This window comes from Camelus dromedarius, chromosome 14 (assembly GCF_036321535.1).
Source record: "Camelus dromedarius isolate mCamDro1 chromosome 14, mCamDro1.pat, whole genome shotgun sequence".
NCBI lineage: Eukaryota > Metazoa > Chordata > Mammalia > Artiodactyla > Camelidae > Camelus > Camelus dromedarius.
The window spans coordinates 22,993,099-23,014,086 of NC_087449.1; the positions used below are offsets into that span (position 1 = coordinate 22,993,099).

General features: G+C 41.8%; 1 protein-coding gene across 3 annotated transcripts in view; it reads left to right on the forward strand.

The window, feature by feature from the left end:
• The window catches only part of JAK1 (Janus kinase 1), a 210,376-nt gene that overhangs the window by 148,867 nt on the left and 40,521 nt on the right, over positions 1-20,988 (forward strand). For all 3 annotated transcript variants that reach the window (XM_031465304.2, XM_031465303.2, XM_064493504.1), the window contains exons 2-4: positions 13,025-13,106; positions 15,478-15,676; positions 19,139-19,262. In XM_031465304.2, coding sequence (XP_031321164.1) covers positions 13,101-13,106; positions 15,478-15,676; positions 19,139-19,262 — 329 coding nt within the window. In that variant the 5' untranslated portion in view covers positions 13,025-13,100. The remainder of the gene's footprint in view (positions 1-13,024; positions 13,107-15,477; positions 15,677-19,138; positions 19,263-20,988) is intronic.

The following is a 20,988-nucleotide window of genomic DNA, read 5'->3' on the forward strand; positions in this document are numbered from 1 at the left end:
TCAATCTCTTAATTGCAAACTAGTATCTAGTATTCACATGGGTTAGGTGGGTACTTCTAGAGAGATGTGGGGATGGTCAGGGAAGGCACCCTGGAAAAGGAGATGTTTAAGCATCTGTTCCTTCCACGAGCATTGATTGAATATCTGCTGTACCCTAGGCACTGTTGTTGGGTGCTCCCTGTAGCCAGATAATAGCTACGGTTCCTGTCCTCGTGGGGCTCAAAGACAGTGGAGAAGACACAGTTCTACAGGCAGTCACAGAGCAGGATTGTAAGTGCTGCTGTGAAGGTATGCACAGGCTGCTCCTGATGTCCCAACTTGGCAGGTCGCTCAAATCAGGGAAGCCTGGGTGACAGATACGATTTCTGAGCTGTGAACTGAAGAATGAGTGGGAATGACAAAGGCTTGGAGGACAAGGGTCTCCTGGATTCCAGGAATTGCAGATAATACATTGGAGTTTAGGGTAGAAATAGTGATAAGCCATGGGAGGTGAGATCACAAGTAGCTTTTGAAGGCCATCTTTTCTGAGAAAGTAGAAAATAAAGGATTTTAAGAGAAAGCATAAGACTTTCAGATTTGCAGTTTAAAGATAGGCTGCACTATGGAGACTGGAATAGAGGCAGATGAGAAGAAAGACAGCAGCTTTTCAGGAGACAGTTGCACTAATTTGAGAGAGAAATCATGGGATGATGGAGAGAAGTAGATGGAGACAAAGGAGTTAGAATGATTGGGGCTTATTCACCAGTTGGGGGCGTGAGCAGTGACTCCCAGGACCACTGTCCACTGCGCCATCACCTCTTCCATCTCTGTCTGACCCTAGTCTGCCTCCTCCGTCTTGTTTCCTGCTTCGCTTCCTGAATATGCTCAAGTCACCTTACTAGGTAGGCTTGCTGCTTTTCTCCCTGCTGCCTTTGATCACACCTTTATCTTCACCTGGAATGGAAGTCACCTCTCCTCTTTACCTGTCCAAATCTCTGACTTACGAAGCCTTTGGAATCATTCTGTGTGCCAGTGATGTCTTTCTCCTTTGAAGTCACAGCATTTCCAATACCTCTGTCACTTACTAATAAATAATTATATTTTGCCTTGTCACATCTCTTAATTGCTTTGGGTTGTTAGTAACTCTTGAACTGTTTTAAAATTACAGCAAACAGAGAGATGTATTGATATGATAGCTTAACTAGTGGACTAGGAGTCAGCTCTCCTGAACCCCCGGTCCCAGCCCTAAAGAACTTATAGTTTGAAGATGACAGTAATTTATACTTTTAACTAATCAGGATTGTATTGACAAAGACAAGTATACCACCTTTACTGATTAGATAGGTAGAAAACTGACATCCTGTTATTTTGACTGTTAGTGGAATTTGACCTTTTCACCATGATCGTTTGTCATTTTTTTCTTCAGTTGTTTGTTTCCTTTGCCTCCTGATGACTTAGATTTGAGTCCCAGTTAATAAATACATATGACCTTTCACAAGTCACTTAGTATCTCTAAGCCTTAGTTTGCTTATGATTAAAATAAGAGGAATGATAATTAAAATTATTGTGATTTAAAATTGTAGAATAGATAAACAAGATTATATTGTAAAGCACAGGGAAATATACACAAGATCTTATGGTGAATATATATGTTCATGTATAACTGAAAAATTGTGCTCTACACTGAATTTGACACAACATTGTAAAATGATTATAAATCAACAAAAAAATGTTAAAAAAATTATTGTGAGGATTACTGGAGATCATGTATTGAACGTGCTTTGTAAGCTGTAAAAAGTATAGGATAGTATTTGTTGATTTTGTGTTTATTGATTTTGCATTGATCTTGATTAGTTAATGGATATGAACAATTAAACCAACTCTGCTTTCTTGCATTCATTTGAATAGAGGCTAAAAAGGCAGAGGCTATTTCATTAATGTGTATTTTGGTGCAGTGTGGGATCCGTGAGATGTGACATCTGAGGACCTGGTTTGTGCTGCGCTTCTGGTGCTTGTTAGCTCTGTGTACAGGTGTAATGCACCGAACAAACAATTCTTTTGGCCAAGACAGAGATGTTCAGGGAACACCTGGCTGGAGACACGTCGGAGAACTCCATGGCTGATAAAACATTCATGTAAGCGCATGGAGACTGTTTAAATGGATGATAGTACAAGGGAACTTGTTGATGCAAATTCCACTAACTGGATTCCCCCTCTCCCCCTAGTTCCCCTCCTCATAGTTGTGTGAAATGAAAATCGGTCCAAATCACGATCCTAAGGTCCGAGGTCTACTACGGCCTTCTGAATCATCAAAGGCAGATGCATTTCCATTCAACATGACTTTTGTGAATTCTGCCATATTTAGATCCCTGGAAACATGCGTACCTTGTGTGTATCAATTATCCAGAACATTGAATCTAGATAAAAGGGAAACAGGCTGCATAAACAACTCTACTGAGTAATAGATGACCTCCTGACCTCCTATTTTTGTCTCTGTGTCCTGTTTTCCCAAGGACGAAATGTTACAAAAATAATTCAGAGTGACTCCCTAGGTATCCCTGTGAACTCCCCGCTGAGACTGCACTGCAGGGGACGATGAATCAACAGCCAGTGTTCATCCCCCAGTGCTGTTTGTGAATGTCCTGGCGGGGCTGGCTCTTCAGCCAGGAGGCCAAAGCTTTGGGAAAGTTTTTTCTGACTCATTCACAGTGTAGTTCGCAGAAGAAAACCTCTAGCTTCTCATTTTATTTTTTTTAAAGAAAAAAAAACTTCTTTGTGGGAGTCCTGTGTGTACAGTAAGGTGAGTTAGAGTATGGGTCCCCCACATGAGTATTCAAATTAGCACCTACCAGTAGCAACATTTGGGACCCTGCTCAGTTACCTTTTATTGTCCTGGGATGTTCACACTGGGTAGGGGAAGGGGATGGGGAAATCTTAGTGTACGGTGCCTGTGTATCCATCAAGGACTAGTTGATCCATTTAAAATGTGTTAAAGAAGAGTATTATTTTTCACAGTTGAATTTCAAGTGCTCCTATGCCGTTCCCATCATCTCCTTGTTCCTGAGTTCCCCCACCCCCACGTAGCACACATATTCATGTGCAGGGGGACTTCCTTGTTTCTGAGGAATTCATGTAGGTCTGGGAATTTAAGTTCTCCTCTAGGGTTGTCTCCTCAAAGGAAAATCCATACTTCTTGTTTAGGCGTTTGTGGTCCACTGTAAACTGACCTTAGCTTTTTCCCTTTCCTCATTTCTTCCTGTTCCCACGAACCTTTTGTTCAATCTCCAAAGGGTTTTACACACCACTTTTCCTTCTTTTGTTGCTTCCTCACATCTCCATTATTTGCAGTGTTCTCTTCAGTCAGCTGCTGTTGTCTTCCTGTTTGTGTATCTTCCTCGTTCCTAAAGGTTCAGTGCAAATCCCACCTGCTCCATACAGGTCGTGCTGTTGTATTGCCTCCTATGGGCCTGGTGTTCTGTTAGACCTGCATAGTTTTTTTTCTCTCAGTTTAGAACAATCCTGTAAAATAATTATTATTATCCTTATTTGCTCAAGAGAAAGCAGTCTCAGAAAGGCAATCTCCTTGACCAGAATGTTTAACTCTGCCATGCTGGCTTTCTCTGAATTTTTCTGGACTGGATGAACCTCAGCTCCAACCTCACACCTTCTCTTTTGCCTTGCTGGGGCGTGTCTTGCTTTTGGTAATCAGTCGTGGATTATCATCATACTGGGTCGCTCATTCCTCCTTGATGATGTATCTTTCCTTGCATTCTTTTATGTTCCTACCAAGCTGTGCTTCACAGGCTTGTCATAGAGAGTTTCTGTTTGTTTTACTTAATGGGTGATTTCCAGGAGCAAATGAGTTATTCCTTCTAGTTGTTGTTACGCTTATGTTTCCGTTAGTCTAATTAGTCATTAACGCTCTACCGCAGTATTGACCTCCAAGCGGTCTTAGCACATTATCCTCCCCTTCTCTCTTTCTGCGCTATTATTCCCTTGAAAGGAGAGGCAGAAGAAGCTCCATGGCTGGAGTCTATGTTGTTCTCCCTTCCCCCAGAAATACCAACAGGAAAATTAAACGGAATGAATGAAGACCAAGCACTGCCACCACATATTTTGGTGCAGTGCGGTGGATGCCAGTTTGGTTATATTTAAGTGTTCATTAGACAAGGGTTATTCTTGCTTGGGACTTTGCCTCAGAAGTACCCAAAAGTGTCTTATTGAAGTTCTGCCTTATGTGCAGAGTATAAAGTGAGCTTTCATCTTGAGAAGGAATACCTGTGTTTGATCACCTTTTTCAGCTCATTGGTAGAAAAATATGAAGTTGCTACAGAAGACTCTTAGCCAAATTCATGATACATACCGTCTACCAACTAGACCTCTAAAACTTGAGAAGCTTCCCCTTCCCCAGAAATACCCATTGCTGGTCATATGCTGAGTTCTTCCATTCACAAAGGTTATTTCCATGAAATACATTGAAAAATGTTCACAGATACGAAGTAAACAGAACAGATTTTGAATTCTTTAGTTTCCTGCAAAGCTGGAGAGGTGATCGTAAGGTTAGTGACTGGGGACTGTGGGAATAAATCATGGGTAATTATTGGCAGAATTTAAAACATAAATATTCCATGCTTTGCAGATATCGTTTTTATGTTTTCCTGATCTCTGGCACCATTATATGGATTTAGGAGGTAACCAACTGAAGAGCTTTCTTGGAGAAAAACTGGTTTGTGAAATGAAGACTGTGGGTGTGGCGGTGTACAATGGGTCTCAGTGCAGCTGACAGTCAGAGGAATTCCCGATGAAATACATTTCACTGTTTCATGTTCAGCTGGGGAAGATATATGCATTGAATATGAACAGTGAATACAGAGTAAATTTTATTTTGGTAATCTGTTTGTGTCCTTTAAACCAGTTGTTCTCAAACTGTGGTTTATTATTCATTAGTGGACTGTGAAGTTGTTTAGCATTTAAAAATCTGTTATAAAAAATAGAAGAAAATAGTACAGAATAGAAAATATCAGAATGAATTGTGCATAGTAAGGATATCTTTGTGAAACTCATTTTTTGTTATATACATACTATAAAATGTATTTCTTACTGTGGGTCATGGTCAAAAAGGTTTGAAAAGCTGTTGCAAAGCATAGCTGTCAGCACAGGTTCCTGGAATGTCAGATCGTGGTGTAGAACCATTACTGGCCTCTGGGCTGGTGCTGGAGACAACTGGGACAGGCAGGGAGGAGAGTGAGAGGAGGCTTCCTGCTCTGCAGGAGCAGTGTTGACCTGGTGATCAAGTCTGCTGCCTAGGTGAAGACCGAGTGGGTTACTCTGCAAATACAGATCTCTGCAGAGCTCTGCCTGCAGTGCAGCCTTGGAGACTATTGGCAGGCTGTTCCAAATCTAAGCATAAAAACTGATTACAATTTCTTGGTTGAGGAGAGGTGTAGGGAACCATGTAGGGAAATTTTTCTTGAGATTTCCTCTTATTTTTCTTCCCCAGCCTCTCTTATCTTGAGACAGTAGATGAGATCCTTTGAAGGTTAGACTGGAGTGGACATTGCCATTTGGCAGCAGTTAACATGCATTGGCATTGCCTAGCATGCGCCTTCATTTCTGGAATGACCTTCATTTGTTGCTATGGAAGCTGAAGGAGATACAGACGTGTGACTGGGGGGGAAATAGGTTTCAGCTTTTTGGATTCCTCTGTTCCAAGACATTGAGTCTGGAGGGAATGATGCAAATAAGTAGGGGCAGCTTGAGATCTTTTTGTGGAAGCAGCAGAGCCAGGAATCCAGTTGTGATGGCTGGTTGACCAGTGGTGGCCATGGGAAAATGATGTCCTTATCAGACTGTTCCTGTGTCCTTATATCTTTCCCTTAATTCATTTTCATCCTAAGGTAAACAGAGCTGTTTCTGTTGTTTGCCTCCAAGAATCCTGAGTGGTTAAAGAATTACAGGAAACATGTTAGATGGGTTTCTGCCTCCAAAGAGCTTAGTACATAACAGAGAGGGAGTAGGTGAATATACGATAGACATACAAAAAAATTAGTAAAAGTTGACAAGGGATGGGGAGGACTCAGGGTTGTTTCCTGCACTTTCCCTGAAGTTTTATAGTTACCTTCAAGCTTTGTCAAATGACATAGCAGCAAGAGGTTCTATGTCTTTGCATGATGGTATTTTGAAAATACAAATTAATGAAGAATTAGTTGTGTTGGGGTGCAGCATAATATGGTTTCAAACATTTGTAAGATAGCGTTTCTTTGCTTTGTGACTTTTGGGTTTTGTTTTGTTTAAATCTAACTTTTTGAAAGCTTTGAGTATACTCAACAGAAAACTGATGAACTAGTGAACTGTGAGCTTTTTGAGTGTGAACCAGTCACAACTTATTTTAGAGTAAGAGATTTGAGAAATCTTGATTCTTCACAACAGCCCTGTAAAGTAGATACTGTATTAATTCCAGAGGAAACAGAAACTAGTAGAGGTTGAAAAATTTGTCTAAGGTCGCACAGACACTAGAGCTGTGATCCGATCCAGGTAGGGTGACTCCAGACCAAGGCTTCTAACTGCTTCTGTTCTGTAAGGAACCTTAGGGGTCATCTCATACATTTTTTTTATTACACAGGGTTTGAGCTCAGAGAGATTTAGAGGCCTGATTAAGACCTGGCAGGTCCTGACAGAACCCAGGTCTCCTCCTGATTGGCAGCTTCTCTTACTGCCTACGGGCAGAAACTGGGACCCATGCGCATGCACAGTGTCCTTGGTCCACCCTCCCCACCTGCCATGCAGTCTGCTGCTTTCCTGCCTGACCATCTTGGTCTGCATGGTCCTCCCAGCACTTCCATCCTTGTGATTTTCCTTCCTCCCACCCATTTCCAGAACAGCTGCACCCTTCCTTTTGTTTTCAGTCTTCTCTATTTCTTGAGGCTGGGCATCGAGTCCACTCTCCCTGATCACTTCATAGTCCTTTCTTGACTCCTGTGGTTCCTGATGCCTGTCTCGCAGCAGCTCCTCCACGTTCGCTTTCCTGAGGTTCCTGCGTAAATGTGTATCTTGCCAGCTGTTAGTAGGCTGTAAGATTGTGGCAGGCTCAGATTTCAAGCGTGGTACCTCTTTAGGTTCACCCAGAGCCCCACGCCTTGCCCAAGGAGGTGTGGTGCATTGAAAGGGCATTGAAGCTGGATGCTAAGAAATGTGTCTGAGCCCAGTCTTGCCACTTACTGGCCACCTGAGCGTGGGAATGTCTGAAGCTGAATCTTCTCATCTGTGAAGGGCGGGTGAGAGACTTGAATGTGGTTACAGATGTGAAAGCCCTTTTTTAAAGCTACAAAACACCATATAAATGCAAGGTTTTATTGTGATGGCACAAGTGCTTAGCAAGTATTTTAGTAATGAATGATTGGAAAGCACGAAAGATGAAGACAGGTCATTCTCTCCACCTTCCATGGTTGGAGTATCCACTTCCGCCACCTTATTTCGACCCCTATATTTGGGCTCTTTAATGAAGTTATAGATGTATTAGTGGAAAAGAAGCAAAGGTTGGGAAAGGGATAGCAACGCATCCTGATGCAGTGTGGCTTCTAGGTAAACACTTACTGACTTTAATTAAGCAAAACACTGTACTTACTTTGACCCGAAGCAGCCCCTCGGGGAGAGCAGGCTCGCTGGGAGCAGTGCACAGAGCCCCAGACCTCCGCGTTGGCATTGATTGTTGGATCACCCCTAGTTTATTGTAAATGAAGCAGCACTTACGGTTCTGGAGTATTCCTGGAATTGCTGCTATAGTTAGAAGTGAGTTATTCCACGTGGCAGGAGTGGCATATAGAAAAGCCATATTTCTAACATGCTGACAGGAAAAAATAGCAGATTTTGTATTTATGTCATCTTTTTGGCTGGAATCCATCAGCTTTGCATAGCATCTTGTGATGCCTTCATCAGAACAGTTACCCGGGTTTCGGCAAAGCCCGGGGCACTGGGAACAACAGACACAGTCACTTCCAAGGCTCTGGTGGGTGCAAAGCCCCGGGCGATGGGACTGAGAGGGAAGCAGAGATGCTTTCCCTGGTGTGTGTGTTAGGCCTAAAGGGATTTCTGTGCCCACCAGGGTGGGCCTGCGCCAGGACCACCAGAACTTCCTTCCTACACCTTCCACCCCTACCCTAGTGGTGCCAGAACACAGCGTAAGTTGTGGGCTGCAATGCAGGCAGGGTGGGGGGCACTTGAATGAATTTTTGGATGACAGTTCTTTCAGTGTCTAGAGGGAAGGGCCTGGAAAGAGATCAGTCGTCCCAGGTGGATGATAGACTATGGAATGCTAAGAAGCCAGAGAAGACAGTGTTGTTGATGATGGGGGGCACTTTAAAGCCATTTTTATCACCCTGTGGAAAGAGCCAGGTCCTTGAAATCAGGAGTCACGTGTTTGAATTCTGGCACTCCCACTCACTGGCCTAAAACCTCTCCTGCCCTTCTATGAAAATTAAGTGCGAACCTGAGCTCCATGCATGAGATGTTGCAGATGCTCGTTTATATTAGAATTTCCTCTCCTTGACTGGAACTGCATTCCTTCAAGCTGTAATCAGTTTAACAGAAATTTACGGCCAAACTAGGAATGCTTACTGCCTGCTGCTCAGTGTTAGGCACTTGATATACATTAACTCATTTAACTCTTAACAACTCTTAAGAGATAAATGCTATATTTATCCACCCCGCCCCCTTGCCCCCTTCTCCCACCCCACCCCCCCGGGGCTGAGAATGTTGAGGTTTAGGAATATTAAGTAACTTGCCTAAGATTACAGTAGCTAGTTGGTCGGAAGGAAGGATTCAAACCCAGGTCTGGATAACTCCAGCTCACACTCCTGACTGCTCTCCTGTTTCATCTGAAGTTTAAGAAACGGAACTTTGATTTATGACCAGGCTTCTGCTCAGAATCCAAATTCTTTGTTCTAAGTAATTTGACAGCGCACTTCAGTCCTCTGCCACAAAGCCTACATTGCTTTAGCACTAACATCTTTTACATCAACAGCCTCATTTGAAAAAGGCATTGTAGGAGCTTAAGGAAGACTTTTCAAAAGATCTCTTTGATCCTTAGGGCAGGATGTTTCCTCTCAGGTTAATGGATGGGCTCAGATTAAAATGATTTGCTCAAGGTCCACTTGCTGGTCATGTATAGAGGCAGTAAAACCCACAGCCTGGATTACAGTGATATTTCCTTTGGGCAATGTCGCTTGCTCTGTTACCTTCATCTTTCATAACCATTTAACTGTTTATTGATCACCTAGTATGGTAAAGCACTGAGCAGAGACGACAGAAGCCCCTGCCCTCTTGGGGTACATATTGTTGCATGAAGCTTCCTCACCAGTCTTAGACTGGTGCCTGCTGAGGTAGTTTTAAGGTTTAAGATCATCAGTCTTAAAATTTCTTAAGGCATTGATTTCAGGACATTTTCTAAATAACATATTTTCCTTTTCATTTTGTCTGGGTTCATACCTTAATTCATCACCATCTTTGTTTATATTTTCTCCTTTAGAAAGCAAAAACTTTATTTCCTTTAAGACATCCATAAATGTAATGTTTTCTTGAGTAAATACCCGAAGCATTTTATTTTGATTCTAGTCATTGATTTTAACCATCATCCAGTCTATTTTTTTTTTATAACCATGCAGATCTGGCAGTGGCCTTTGGCCAAAAGCAGTCGTATTCTGATCATCATATTTGTGAATATTAATATGGTCTATCTTTAGTAGATCACTATTCAAATTTAAAATTTATGTTCTTCCCTTATGTAGGTACCCGTGTTTCAAAAGATGTTCTTGAAAATTTAAGAGGCTTTCAGTATCTTTGGACATAGATTTCTGGAATTTTGCATCTTAGGAAATAGTTGTGCTGTCCCATCTTTTGCAGTTAGTCCTGTTTAAACTCACAAAATTGTGTTTTGTTTCTCTTATTTTTCCCTCATTCAGAAAGTATCAGATATACATGCCTCTTGCATAAGATTTTTATAAACTAAAAAATAAAAGAATCTACAAAATTTCCCTGATTGTTTAAAATGTAAAGTAGCATCTGCAATATTGAGCCACTAAAATAATCCTTTATTACTGAAAGAAAGGCATTTTCTTTCAAGTCCTTGAAAATTTATGAGTAGAGTGAAAAAATTCACTATCATCGAAAAGCTTTTGATTACTTTTATTTTCCCCATTTTCTGAGCTTCTGTGTGTTCATTTGAGTTAAGACTGGAACCCAGTAAATCATGTTATTTTTAAAGGGTAGTGTGATTCCTACTGGTCAGTTTTTCTAACATTAAAAATTTTCTTGTTGTTATCTTGAGCAAAAACTTGAATTGATTTCTCAGAACTATCCAAAGTATCTACAAGTTGGTCTTACTCTTTTCCTACTTGTTCTAAAAATAAGTAGCTAGAGCATATTCAGTTTATTTAGAAGGAAACGTTATTTGAATGAAGCCGTTGCACAAACACTGTGGAACCCAAGAACACTTGTCATCCTGAATGAGTCATCATTTCATATAAAATGGATCACCAGTCTTGGGTTTAAGTGCTTAGAATGGTGCCTAGCATGCCTTTTAAGTGCTTTGTGGGTGTTTGAAAACTTTTATCATTACAATGTCAATTTTCTGAGAGCAGGGATTTTGTTGTTATTGAATCAGCCTATAAAAACATCATAGTAAATGCCTATTGTCAAGAAATTCTGTTGCTGATCTTGATTTCTCAGAATTTAACCTCTAGGCTAAGTGTCACAAACTGATACCGTAGTTTTATTATCCTGTCCAGTAATTCTGAAGGTCAGTTTGAAAATTAGGTACAATGTGGTTTCAATATAGTGTTGCTTGCAGAAGAGAAAGAATAAGGGGAAAAACAGACTCTTCTTGATTACAGATTTTGATAGAATCCTAGTGATTTTAGTCTGATTCGCAAAACTTGCCTGAGGCCCAGAGCAACCCCATGACGCCTGTGTTCAGTAACACGTGATCTGACGGTGCATGTTAAAATGCTTTGTGAGTTTTAAAAAGATTTATGTGGTAGCCCTTCTTAAAGAGCCTAGGCAGGTGGAATTTTAGGTCTCTTCCTACTCTAAACGGTTCTGTGTTTGTGTCCATTTGCTGTCTGGGGCAAGCTTCTTACCGTTCTGAAACGTGGAGCCCATTTGGTCGATTTTTGGTCATCCTTGGCAGCGTGCTGCGGGAAACGTGGGGTAGCAAGGCCCCAGACTTGCTCTTAGTGAGTGTGAATGGGCAAGTGCTGTTCTTTACCCAGGGGTAAAAAGGCACTGGAGGGATATCCCCATTTATGCAGCTGGAGAGACCAGGCTAGCTCCTTTGCTCCGCAGGGCCTTTGCACATGCTGATCCTTTATCCAGACTTTGTTCTCCTGTGATAGCTGTTACATCTCAGCTCAATATTACTTTCCTCTTGAGTCCCATGCTGCATCACATTCCTCTTACTGTGTGCTCTCTTTTCTTCCTTCATGCATTTTAAGTTCTTTATGGTTACTTCTTTCTGTGCATGTTTGTTTGATTCTATTAGTCCTAAGGACTGTAAGCTCCACATGAGTACAGACCATATTACTCTTGTTCTTCATTGTGGCCTCCTGTTATAGCTCAGCTTCTGGCATGAGCTGCTGAAAAATACTTGTTGAGTGAGTCTCCTGAATGTGGGACTTGAACCCCTGTTCTGAGCTGAAGCAAAGTATTAGCATGTAGCTAGTTTCAGATTGCTGTTTTGATGCAGGGCAGGGTATTTATTTACATAATTAAAACAATTGCTTACATTAAATTTTTAGAGCTGAAAGTGCAATGATTTGTTCTTTGAATTTTGTTGAAATTTTCCATGACAAAATAGCCAAGTCACATCAAAATTCATACTTGTATCCCCTGCCTGGCCTCCTATTACTACTTTTACCTAAGTCTTACCCACTGCAGAAAGCCTTCCCAAACCAGCCCCCTCCAGTGTTAGTCACCAGAGTTAGCAGGAGGCATAGAAAGTGATGTCATGACACTCCCAGTCCACTGATTTTTGTGTTCCTTTTCCGCTTTCATTTGTGCCACCTCCCACTTCAACTGTGAAGCCTTTTGGGGACGCTGGCCTTGTAACCGCAGAGGTAACCCGTCTCCCTCTCCTCAGGCCCCTCTCCGCTTCTGCCATGTGATGCATGGGACTTTGCTCTTTCTCAAGCTGGATTCTGATAAAATGTGTTGAATGACCAACAAAACTGAGATAATAATACCTGTTCACTTGGAAACCACTCACAGATCACTATGGATGGTTGTTCTTTATCTGCAAAAAATAGTTTGATTCTACTCTTAAGACAGAATTTGTGAGGAGCACCAAGGAAAGTTGTTAAAACAGCACAGAGCTGTGTGTGTGTGTGTGATAGTGGTATTGGCTGGTGGTGAGAATGGGACCAGGCACTTTTAATTCTGCAGAACCAAGCTGGTATTTTTGTTTAGTATGAATTAGATTTTGAGGTGAGGTTGGAGTTGGAAGGGCCTTTATTGCTGCCTTAAGTTTTCGAGTAAAAATGGCTCTAAATCTGTTGGTGAACTGAAAGCATATTGGTCAGATTTGTCCCCAGGCTCTCTTCCTTTCGCATACCATCTGCTGCTTTGCCATTAAAATGACGTCTAGGGTAGGCTGGTTTTGGAGGAGGGTAATTCTAAAGGAAATGGGAAATAAAAGTGCACATCTTTGGAGTCCTAAACTATTGTTCACAGCCTCAGGAGATAGAGTTTGTTGATGGAAAAGGCACACAGTCCTCACTTCCAGTGGACAGGACACCCTATGCCAGGAAGCAAATGTCCCTGGCTTCCTTTCTTGAAGCAATGAAAATAGTATCTTCTTTGATTTTTACACCCTAAGATGCCTCTCTGTTCGCTCAGTGTCCTCATCAGTGTTTGTTTTTCTTTTTTTCCTTCTTCCTCCTAAATGCTTTTTCCTGCCCACTTATGGTTTGAGCTGCTTCCTTAATGAAAGTGTCCTCTTATTTTCTGATGCAATTACCTCTGCAGCTGATTTATTTATGTATCTTTTTGTCTTTAGCTCATCTCTGAACAGGCGTTGGAAAGTAGAGAAGAAAATCCAGTCTGCTTTTGGGGGACATTGGACAGCCGAATAAATGCAAGTATGTACATTTGTGTATTTAGAAGAAAGACAAAAAGGAAAATAGCTTTTATAAAGAATAATGAGACTAATCTTAAACTTGTAGGACTACCTATACTGTATCCTTTATTTTTCAATATTGTTCTTTTAATTTTTGTCCATTCTGAATGTTGAGTGTGCTTGTTTAAAAAAAAAACAAACTCTAGTACAAAAGTATAGGAAGTACAAAGTCAAAGTTCCCTGTAACCCCTCCTAGGTATGTACCACTGTTAACAATTTAACGCCTGATTTTCCAGATTGTACATACACATAATCAAAAGGATCATAATATCCATATTATGCTTTTCCCCCCCTTGCAGTATGTCATATACATTGCTGTGTCGGTTCCAGTAGCTTTATGTCCCCTGAACAGCTGCATAGTATTCCTCTGTTGATATTCCTCTTTCTGTTTAGTAAATCCTCTCCTGTTGGACATTATATTTTTGTTTTCTGTTTCAAATGGTGACACATCCTGTACACATACAGTTATATATAGTTGCCTGATTTTTTTTTTTAGGGTGAAAATGTGTAACACCATCTTTGAATTCTTCCCCTGCCACGTCTGTGTAGATGCTCAAGCACAAAGGTTTTTCTTACATTATGAAGCTGACTTTAGCTACTTTGTTTTTCATCCCTATTTTTCATTGTGGGGCAGAGTTGGAGGCTCAGTGTTGGGTTTTAAAACTTTCTTGTTTGACAGTTGATCTGAACCTCAAGGTAAGTTATGAGCTAGTCTTTCAGCCTGGTCTCTGGGAAACTCCAATTTTCAGATTTATTTTGGAGATTAAACAAGTAAAATCACATGCCCCTCAGTTTGTAGCATTGAGGCATATGTGGTTCGTGTCTTTCTGGTAAGTATTTCACTTCACCAGAGCGGCTAATAGACCAAGCACTTGAACTTGGTGGAAAGAACTGTGACTGCCGTCCACCCCCTATGACTTGTCTTGGGTCATTCTGCAAGCTCTGTGCTAGGTACTGGTGATACAAAGATGAACGGCACAGCCCTTGTCCTCAAGGAACTCACAGCACAAGGGAGTGAGAGACATACGTGAATAAGATGGTCATGATTCAGTGTGGTTAGTGCGTTGTGGTGAGTTTGAGAGAGGGCATCTAACTCGGGGGGTGATATGGGGTTCAGAGGAGGCTTCCTGGAGGAAGTAATGTCCAAGCAGAGTTCTAATGAAAATTGAAGTTTTCCACGAAAGGGATGAAGTGGGAAGGCACTCCTGGCAGAGGAATCAAGCATGAGCAAAAGCAGGAAAATGAGAAAAACAGCATTGGCCTGGGGGTTGGGTAACAAGACGATGGCAGCTTTGTGGGTTTCAGTGTGAAGTAAGAAGCTGGGAGTGGTACCAGATGAGATGAGGCAAGTGAGGCAAGCTGGCCGCACAGCGGAGGAGGTTGGGATTGGTCTGTAGATTAATGGGGAGCCTTTGGAGGATGTGATATGCTATGGGGACGTTAGGGGGATAAGTGAAGGTTGGCCTGGCAGGCAGTAGGAACCCGGGCTTGGGGAAAGTAGTTTGAGGCCATTGGTGTTGGAGTGAGGGGAAGAAAGAACATGTAGGGCTTTCCCAAGCTCCCCCCACTCTCTGGCCTTGCTGAGGTTGGCTCTGTGATCCTAGTTGCCCTCCCTTTTGTGGGCACTCATGTGAGTAGCTTATTTACAAGCTTTTCACTGGTGGGTTCTGATCTTTTTGAAGTAAGGCTTCCTGCTCTCATTCTGGTGCCATGAGGCGCTGCCCATTGTCCCGGCTGCCTGTGGATGAAGGGACCTGGCTCCACTCATTAATTTTCATTACCCCTTCCATGTGGCTTCTGGACATGAATTGGTGGTCATTCTGTGGGCAGTGTTGCAGAGCCAGCCCTGGGCTAGGCTGTGGGGACGTGAAGGTAGGTCATGAGTGCTTAATGCCCATGCTGAGCTTGCCCTTCAGTGGGAGATAGAAAATTAAAAGACAATGTGATTTGTGCCAATAGGTCTATTCAGAAGTTAAACAATTCCAGTGGAGGTAGCCAGGAGTATTAATAACGTTAACATAAGTGGTTTCAGAATGAGGCACGTTGTCAACTACGACTTGTGCGCAAATAGAAGAACTAAATTTAGGCCATTTCTAAAATTACTCTGATTTTTGAGACTATGGTCTGACTGTAGTTAATTAATCAGAGCACATAATTGATTATTTTCCACGGTTTCACCTGCTGTAAGCTCTGATGCATTTGTATTTCATGGAGGGAAGGCGCAGGGGGAGATACTTATCCAATACTGCTTGCTTGCTTTCAAAACACTCTTTCACCACTTGAACTTTCAGCATGTAGAATGACCACCTTGTCTTATTTTCCTTCTGCTACAGTATCTAAACATAAAAGAGGACTGCAATGCCATGGCTTTCTGTGCTAAAATGAGGAGCTCCAAGAAGACCGAGGTGAATCTGGAGGCCCCTGCGCCCGGGGTGGAGGTGCTCTTCTATCTCCCGGACAGGGAGCCCCTCCGGCTGGGCAGCGGAGAGTACACGGCGGAGGAGCTGTGCATCAGGGCGGCGCAGGAGTGCTGTGAGTACACGTCCCTGTGTGCCTGCCTCTGGCAGCTCCGCTGAGTGGGAAGAGGTGTGGGCTCTGGAAGTCAGTGGTTCTGCCCTGCCTCTGCCACTGACTTGCATCTGACCCTAGGCCAGTGATTTTAATTTTGAGAGTGTCATTTTTCACTTTCTTCATTGCAAAGTGGCTTATCCCGGCTGTGTCACTAATGAGCTGCAGGGTATCAGGGAATGATGCTTGCTTTCTATGGAGGCTCAGTTTTTTCAGTCTCCCCTACATCTGTGAAGCTGGAATAATATTGCACTGAGCACAGCGCCTGGCACAAAGCCACAAGCTCAGTAAGTGGCATCCCTCAACATCTCGGTCATTGTTCCAAACTTCTGAGAAGTTTGCCGCCATGACCTGCCTCCCTCTTGCCCTGGCTCCGCCCCCTGCACCCTCAGCGGTGATGCTGAATTGAAGTGAGAAGTTACGTGTCACTTTGTGGCTTGGTCAGATTGCCAAGTTGTGAAGAGGAAGGACGGTGACGCTGTGAACAACACAATCTTTTTTTTTTTTTTTTTTTTTTTTTAATAAAGTGAGACTTGTCCTACTAAAGTTAGCCTGTTGCCCTCAGAAGGTGGGAAGCCAAACTGAATAACAAAATAAACCCCTTTCATTATCCTTTAAACTTGGGGTCACTGGCGGTTTTTACCTACCAGCTTTTAAATGCCAAGTAAAATTAATTCATAGAACCTTAAAGATCTAAAACACTTAGATCGTGGGGCTGGTTGTACAACTCTGTAAATATACTAAAATTCATTGAATTATACCCTTAAAATTAGTGGATTTTATGGTATGTAAATTACATCTCAATAGAGCTTTTTTTTAAAAAAAAATTAATCATTTTATGATGAAGTAACTGGCTGTGATGGCAGACAGTCTGATCCATGCTTCACTTATTTCATCTTAGACCTCAACTCTGGGGAGAGTTTGGTTACTTCAAGAATCACTTACCTTGTTTGTAATGCAGCTTATGTAGAAAATCCATTTTCTTCCTGATATATGTCTTTCTGCTTAAAATGCTTTAAATACTAGAGTTCCAATAAAAGGAGAGAAGCTGGTGCTGTAGGGAAGAGTGTAGCAGACCGTTAATCACTAAACATAGCACTAGACAAAATTGACTACATTATAGATTATTAGGGGAAAATGCATTAATACTTTGAAGTTACTTTGGCTGTAGATAGCAGAGTGTGTAAGGAACCAGCTTTGGACAGCAGTATGAAAACTATCTGTCATTACCAAAACAACTAGATGTGAATTGGTGTTTCCCAAGTATTTCTTTTAAGGCTTTTTTTTTTTTTTCCCTTTCCCTTGAGAAGCTGGCTTATTGTGTTTATTCTCTTAGCCAGGCTTCTTGCCATTAGCATGGCAGGTATAGACCTCAGTTTGTCAACAAGGATTGTTTGTGCAGAATTGTTGGGCTCCAGTTAATGAGAGGTTGAGGAATTGCTTAAGGAGGTGAGAGGGGAGAGCCTGTGAATCTGAAGACAGACACAGTCACCGTATCTCCTGTGACTCTGGGCTCAGGGTCAATTTGGGGCACCAGTTTCTGTGCCCAGTCCGTAGAGAATGAGTAGTGTATCCTGTAACCAGCTGGGAAGAGTGTTGCAAAAATTAGTTAATTTTAAAAATGCATGAACACAGAATGCTACAGATTCTGAGAGCTCTCATTATTACTACAGTAAGTGAAGTCTTGGGGGGCAGCACCGTGTTCTTCCTCGTTTTTCACCAACGTCCGGTGCATTTTTGTTCTTTCGCGCTCATTATTTTACCCCGTCAGTAGCTCTGTCTTGGTTTGAATCCTAGCCCTGTGTTTTGCTAACTGAGTAACCTAATCAGACTAAATCTCAGGAATTTCTTCATCTGTAAAATGTTAAAAATAATACTTAGCTTATTAGGTGTTAGGAGAATTAAAAGGTTGTAGATGTGAAGTGTATTAGCCTGATGCCTGACACTAAGCCCTCAGTAAATACTAGTATTGTTGTTATTCAGTACTTTTATGTAAATGATATCGCTGATCTTCCTATTTTTAAGTAGTAATATTGTTAGAATCGGAGACCTGTGGTAGAATTACAGACACATCCATGGTTGCAAATAAATTATGCTCCAAATATGTACGTGTCAGTGTACATTCAAATATGGATGTGTAGAAAGAAAGGCTAGGTGTCCAGACCAGTCCACAGAGGCCAACTTATGAATGAAAACCTACTAGTGTACACCTGAACCACAGTCCTAATAATATTGGATCCAAAAGCTATTTGCCATTGTTCCCAAGGGAAACCTGCTCTTTGACCTTTAGCTCCATCTTCTCTGTTACATGGTGGAGTGTAACCTCTGAAGGGGCGATTCCCTCATATCTCAAGCAAGAATTGAGGCATTCACAGAGACATGGAGATGCCAAGGCGCCTGTAGCATCTTAACTCTGTGCCTTGGAGAGAGTCACTGCCTCGCGGGGCAGGGCCAGCGGGGTCCCAGTCAGTGTCAGTCTCACTTCAGATGTCTGAGTTGGGAGACAGGTGCCAGTTACCTCATGTTCTCTCGTCATTTAAGTTCCTTGTGTCTTAATTTGAGGCCTAGCCACACATGAAAAGATCAGTAATTGATTATTTGCAATCATTCTCCTACCTCACCCTATACTTTCAGATTGCAGGTCTGTGTCACTTTGGTCGTGGGCTCAAAAGTGAGTTTGTTGTCACTGGCTTCATCCTCTTCCTTGTCTTTTCCAACATTGTTGTAGCAAAGGAGGCAGTTAATGTGGTGGGGAGGTAAGGGAGCACTGTTGGACCACGTTCCTAAACGTGTATGTTCTTGTTGGCTACTAATAGAAAATATTTTTGGTAACTATACAGAGTACTTAAGAGGTATATTATTAATGGTAATAGATTTTAATCACTGATAAAAATCACTTTGGTTACTTACTCTAACACGCATTTCGTGTGCTACTACTGGGAACATTTTTGGATGTTTAATGCCTAATCAATATGTTAAGAGTTGTTCAAACATTTTCTGTGGGAGACAGATTGGGGATTTCTCAAACTCTAAGAATGTTTCTGACTGTGACTGTGCATGTCAGGTGGGATTTGGGAACCTCTCAGATGGCCTTTTTCTCTTTGAAGCACGATTTGATAAGACTCTCATAAATACTGTAATGAGAAATATCATTAGACTTTTTTTTTTAATGGTTTTAACCCAGTTTGCCAGGAGCTATAGTACATATTCCTGGGGAGCCAGGATTCTTTGTTATTTGATTAAAAACTGCCTGATTGAACATGCTTGGAAGTCATATTTGGCCCTAAGAGGACACAAATATGACCTGGATTTTTTTTTTTTTTTTGGATGAGCGAATTCCTGGTCTTTGCATATGTCATACTTTGGAAACAGATGGCCAGATGTATCTATCTTTAATTTTCTGATGTGTTCTTTACTCTTCCCCAGGTATCTCTCCTCTGTGTCATAACCTCTTTGCCCTGTATGATGAGAACACCAAGCTCTGGTATGCTCCAAATCACACCATCACCATCGACGACAAGACGTCGCTCCGGCTCCACTACCGGATGAGGTATGCATACCTGCCTGGCTTCCTCGTGCAGGGGCGGATGACAGCTGGCCTAGAGCCCCGAGTCACTTACCAAGAAGTATTAGTCATTTTTGTAATGCATAAGTTTTGTATTTGCTTGGTATGAGAAAGGACTTCTTCAGTATTTGGAATACAATTCAAGATGAGTTTGATCCCCTTCCTCTGCAGCATTTTAGAAAATCATTATGGTGTAGTGGGTATTTTGAATAGAATTAGTAATCTGTAGCAGAGTTTTTTAATATAATTTCATATGAATCATGGTTATGAATTTAATTTATTGAGTTATGACTAGAATTTTTTTAAAAAAAGAAACATGAGAATAAACAGTATCAGCATATATATATATCCCTAAGAGTATTGGTTTTTAGAACTTTGAGATGTATAATCTATCTGCATGTACTAGGTCATGATAAAATATATTTTTTACTAAAAGCTGCCACTAAACGGCTTGAGAATCACTGCCTGAAGTGAAAACCTAGAAATTCTAGCTTAGTCTTATTCTAAAGGAGTGGATGTTTTGATCCACTGCCCGAGGACTTTTGTTTAGTGGGGCTGTGGGTTTTCTTCTGATGGATACTTGCCTTTTCTCCCCTGTTATAGAGTTTGTTAAATGTCAGTCTCCCAAGGTGGCACAGTCAGTCAGAACTTCAGAGCTCTAGTCTCTTGAATTTATTAGCATGTTTGTTCTGTACGTAGAATTCAAAGTTGACACGTGTGTTTAGCAGAGGAGCATATAAATAGGATGAATCCTTTTTGAAAAGGATCTTAACTTACATAGATATGACTCAGTCAGTCGATGAGCTCAGGTGCTAAAGGAACGCAGGGACTTGCTGGAGAAGTCCTCGGGGAGCTCAGAGGCTCTCTCAGCTGCTGTTCCCGCTGGGAAGTCAGACGTGTTGTTACCATTCCAAAGTGGCCTGGGTGTTTTTCTCAGCGGAAGCTGAACCAGATCTGTGTTCTTTGATAATCACCCTGGGGCTGACTTTTTCTCTTCTCTCTCTACTCACCCACAGCCTCACCTGAAGAAGAGAGGTGTGTGTCATGTGAGATTTCATGCCCCAGATTTAGAGAAACCATCCCCCCTTCCAGCTGAGCCTTCTGACTATAATTGGTTTTGTTTTTCAAAGTGCAATCTTGCTTTCTGTGGCCTGGGGCTTGGCTGTGTGACCCAGTGTTGGTCATGTATCTGCAGCTCAAAGTCTAGGAAGGAGACATGTCCTTGAATTTCAGTTCTTTCCCTCTAGCTTTTTCCACTTGGCTCGGAATCTAGAATAAGTAGAATTTAGAACTTGGAAGAGATCTGAGTTTGCCTGATTCAGCTCTTCCAGTTTTTAGGGGGAAACTGATGTCCGAAAAAGAGAAGTGAGTTATTCAGAGTTGCACACCTAGTGTATTGTCTCATTAGCACTAGAATCCTCTTTGAAACATTCGACGTTATGGGCCTGTGAGTGCCTCACAAGTAAAAGCTGTCTTTGCCGGCTCCCCATTTCTGCCAGCTACCAGGAAGTACACGGCTGCCTCATTTTTGGCACCTTGACTTTGTACCTGACATTGCGCTTCAACAGGATATTGCTTTGTTACCACAGGCTCTTTGAACTGGGAAAAAAGATCCCACCCTAAGCTAAAACATTTGCATTACAACAAACTACAAAAATTTTGAAACCTCATCATCTCACCGCTAAAGAAGGTGTAATGTGAAAATAAATGT